A 4,720-nucleotide genomic window follows, 5' to 3' on the forward strand; every position below is an offset into this window, starting at 1 on the left:
TGGCTCTGCACCTCGCTGAACATACCAAAATACATATCTAGACACACACACAGTTTTTTTTTATTTTTAATCCAAATAAATCTAGGAAAAATATTAGTTTTCTTCCTACTCAGTTAAATTCACTTTTTTTTCATTGGCTCTGCACCTCGCTGAACATACCAAAATACATATCTAGACACACACACAGTTTTTTTTATTTTTAATCCAAATAAATCTAGGAAAAATACTAGTTTTCTTCCTACTCAGTTAAATTCACTTTTTTTTCATACACTTCTATGAGTTTTAACGGGCATAGATTCGTGTAACCACCACAAATAAAATTCAGAACAATTCCATCAACTCTAACATCAACTCATATTGTCCTTTTGTAGTCAAACTCTCTCCCATCCCTAAGCCCTGGCAGCCACTGATTAGGTCTCTATGTCCATAGTTTTGCCTTTTCCAGAATGTCGTGTAAGGAGAAATATACAGTGTGCAAATTTTAGAAGCTGACTTATTTCGCTTAGCAGAATGCATTTGGGATTCACCTGTGGTGTTGCATACATCGGTGTTCTGTTCCTTTTTATTACTGAGAAGTATTACTCTGGGTGGATGAACCATGGTTTGTTCATCCATTCACCCAATGAAGGACAATGGGTTGTTTCCAGTTTGGGGCGATTATGATATTGCTGCTATAAACATTTGGGTACAGGTTTTTGAGTGTGTGTAAGTTCTCATTTCTCTAGCTAAACATCTAAAAGTGGTATTTCTGGGTTGTATGGTAAGTATACGTTTAACTTTAGAAGGAACGGCCAAGCTGCTTTCTAGAGTGGCTGTTACCATTTTACATTCCCACCAGGAATGTATGAAACCTCTGGTTGTTCTGCATTTTCACCAGCACCTGGGGTCAAGCTTTGTTTCGTTTTGTTTTGTTTGGGGGGTAAGGGGTTGGGGGAGTTTTCTTATTTTAGCCATTTTAATAGGTGTGTAGTGGTATCTCATTGTGGTTTTAATTTCCATTTTCCTAATGACGAATGTTATTGATTTACTTCTTCATGTGCTTATTTACCATCCATACATCTTCCTTGATGAAGCATCTACTCTGATCTTTTGTTAATTTTAAAAATTGGTTTATTTGTTTTCTTACTGTTCAGTTATGAGAGATTTTATGTATTCTAATTATAAGCCCTTCGTTAGACGTGTGATTTGCAAATATTTTCTCCCAGTCTCCAGCTTTTCTTTTCATTTTCTTAAGAAAATACTGGTTTTATAATTTAATAAAACTTTAAATACTGGTGTATATTTATCTACTTTCTAGCTAATAAGGGACTTTCTAAACAAAACATTATGAAAAAAATGAACAGGTAATTAAATATGATTTTTTTATGGAAAAAATTACTAAAAAATTAAAAGTCAGGTAACAAATTAGAGAAGATGTTTTCATACATTGAATCTGTAAAAGACTGATAACTTTAGTATATACAGAGCCCACACAAATTGGTAAGAAAACCATTAACACTCTGATAGGAAAATGGACAAAGGGCATTGGGAGTCATTTCAATGAAGAAACTCAAATGGCAAATAAATGTGTATTTCAAAAGTTTAACCTTACTATTAATTAAAGAAATGCAAAAGAAAAAAACAACGAAGTATCATTTTGCCTACCAAATTGGCAAAGACTTTTTAAGGTGGTGATAATACTCAGTATTAGGTAAGGCGTGAGGACACAGAAAGTAGGAGGATAAATTGAGTCAGTCTTCTTGGAAGGCAGTTTGGCACTGTGTCTAAAGAGTCTTAAAACTGTTCATACCCTTTGACCCACTGCTTCCTCTTCTAGGAACTTCTCAGAAAAGCCAGAGAAGGCAGAAGGCCAGGGAACACTTAGAGCTAGAGGAGAGGCCAGGCACATATACACCATCATCCTTAAACCCATTCAATGCATACGATTTCCATGCTGTACACAGCAACAAGGCTTTCCTGCCTCCACCCAACTTTGAGCTGGAGCTGTTGCTGGCTAAGCAACCCATACCATTCGTTATGTTCAGAAACTTGTGCTTTTCCCATGTGGCTCCTCCAGGACACCTCTGCACTGGGCTGCAGCTGCAGGGAAGGCAGAATGTGTCCAGTCACTGCTGGAGCTGGGCATGGACAGCAACCTGCGGGATATCAACGAGAGTACGCCCCTTGCCTATGCCCTCTACTGCGGTCACTCGGCATGTGTCAATCTCCTCTCCCAAGAAAGCAGGTGAGTACACCAGGAGGCACTCATTTTTTCCTTCCTCTCAAAGGTTTATAAAGTTGGATGAAATTTCTTAAATTGCCAATATGCAAAACCAGAAATAACCTAATATTATAATTACATGATATAATTAATAGTATACAATATTAAATATATTAAATAATTATATAGTTAATTCGTTTGCCATTATCTAGCATAAAGTAAAACATTCTCGACTACGTGGAGCAAAATGATAGTAGTAAACCTAAATCCATCAGCCTAATATTCACTGGATGGAATCACTTCTTTCCTGTTTCGCCCTTTCCTCTTTCCTTTATGCTGTGTCCTCTTAATCCGTTTGCCTAAATCAGCAATTCTCAAACTTTTTGTTCTCAGGACACTTTTACATTCTCAAAAATTACTAAGGATTCCAAAGAACTTTTGTTTATGTGAGTTACGTTTATCAATATTTAGGGCATTAGAGGGCTGGCCAGTAAGCTCAGTTGTTTAGAGTACGGTGTTACAACACCAAGGTCAAGGGTTTGGATCCCCTCACCAGCCAGCTGCCAAAAAAAATTAGGGCACTAGAAATTAAAACTAGGAAATTTTTAATAAAATATTTATTTAGTTATTCATTTAAAATAATGATAAACCCATTACACTTACACATTAACATTAAAAACCATATTAATTAATATTGAATATTTTTATTAAAAACAACAAATTTTAATGAGAAGAGCAGCCTTGTTTAAGATTTTTGGCAAGTCTCTTTGATATCTTAACAGAAGCTTAGTAGAAGACACCTGGGCTCGCACGTCTGCTTCTGCATTCAGTCTGTTGCAATATGATGTTTTGATTGAAGTAGATGAAGACCATTTGGCCTCACATGGATATGTGGTTGGAAAAGGGAGGACTATTTCAATAGCCTTTTCAGATAATTGTGGATGTTTTTCTTTGATACTATGCCAAAATTTGACAAGTACTACAACAATTTCCTAGAAGTTAGTTGAGATGTAGACTCTGTCACAGTGTCAATGAATTTTTTGTACTCTATTACATTAAAATTCATTATTATAGGTTACACTTTAAATGGGTCTTACATCCATGCATGATTTTATAATATCTTACATTGGTCATTTGGAAAATATTGGTTTGTTTAGTTATGAAGATCTTCCAAATAATACATTTCATTATATAAAATCAAAACGTCACATTTGTTAATATCACCACCGATCTCATCAGAAAAGCTTTTATTACAGTGTGAATAATATGTTTTCCAAAATTCTAATTTTTGCTTGAAAGTTAGACTTTTGTCAATGGCAACAATAACTGCCAGTTGTTTACCTTGAAATGACAGGCTCACTTTGTAAATTTTTCATATGTTTTTATTGTATATATTTAAAGTATACAACATATGTTTTGATATACATATACATAGTGAAATGATTACTAGTTAAGCCTGTTAACATATCCCTCATTTCACGTGGTTACTTTTCCATTTGTGTGGTAAGAACACCTAAAGGCCGTTCTCTAAGAAAATTTCTAGTACACAACACAATATTATTATTTTTTTTTTTTTTAAAAGATGACCGGTAAGGGGATCTTAACCCTTGACTTGATGTTGTCAGCACCACACTCACCCAGTGACCTAACCGGCCATCCCTATGTGGGATCCGAACCCGTGGCCTTGGTGTTATCAGCACCACACTCTCCCGAGTGAGCCACAGGGCCGGCCCACAACACAATATTATTGACTACAGTCCTGATGCTGTACTTTAGATCTATAGATTTATTCATTCTACATAACTGCACCTTTGTACCCTTTGACCTACAGTTCCCCATCCCTCCACCTCACTCTTGCCTCTGGTTACCAGTGTTCTACTTTCTGCTTCTATGTATTTCACTTTGTGTGCTTTTGAAAAAATGCCTGCAAATACCCAACTCCAAATAACTGTAGTTTGTCTATAAGTCATAAAAATGGTGTTCCATGAAAAAAACTGTCTGGTTCAGCTGGCAACCCAAACAACTGCACAAGTGCTTTACCGCAAGACAAACATCCTACCTCAGAATGTAGCAGAATTATGAGTGCTTCATATTTTGTCAAAAAATGTATCCTTGAGGATCAATATTTAATCAATAACTTCTACTGCCTCAACAAGGACATTAAGTTAAATGGCTTTTTTTTTTACTGCGAGTTCTTTGATGCCACTGTTGTCCTGATTTATGATAAGTCACTCACAATTTTACCCAGCATGTCTATTGTGCCATCGGTGCAAAGGCAGCACAGTGAAAAAGGCAGATAACATCTTAGTGTTATTATGAATATGGTTTTAATGTCATGAAATCCATGGGAAAGTTTTGGGGACCCCACAGGGTTCAGCGGACCACACTTTGAGACCCATTGGCCCAAATCACAATCTGGAACAGGAGGAGGAGATGGATTTCAGGAGATGCCAAAATAACATTAATTAACATAGGAACATAGTCTGTACTGAGAAACTTGAATGTCGAAGATTTCCCAGA

General features: G+C 36.2%; 1 protein-coding gene across 1 annotated transcript in view; it reads left to right on the forward strand.

The window, feature by feature from the left end:
- ANKRD55 (ankyrin repeat domain 55) overlaps nt 1-4,720 on the forward strand; it is a 115,821-nt gene that overhangs the window by 90,734 nt on the left and 20,367 nt on the right. The window contains exon 8 of the mRNA XM_008570037.1: nt 2,057-2,224. Within this exon, the coding sequence (XP_008568259.1) occupies nt 2,057-2,224 (168 nt within the window). The remainder of the gene's footprint in view (nt 1-2,056; nt 2,225-4,720) is intronic.

The sequence above is a fragment of the Galeopterus variegatus genome, unplaced genomic scaffold, assembly GCF_000696425.1.
Source record: "Galeopterus variegatus unplaced genomic scaffold, G_variegatus-3.0.2 Scaffold562, whole genome shotgun sequence".
Lineage (NCBI taxonomy): Eukaryota > Metazoa > Chordata > Mammalia > Dermoptera > Cynocephalidae > Galeopterus > Galeopterus variegatus.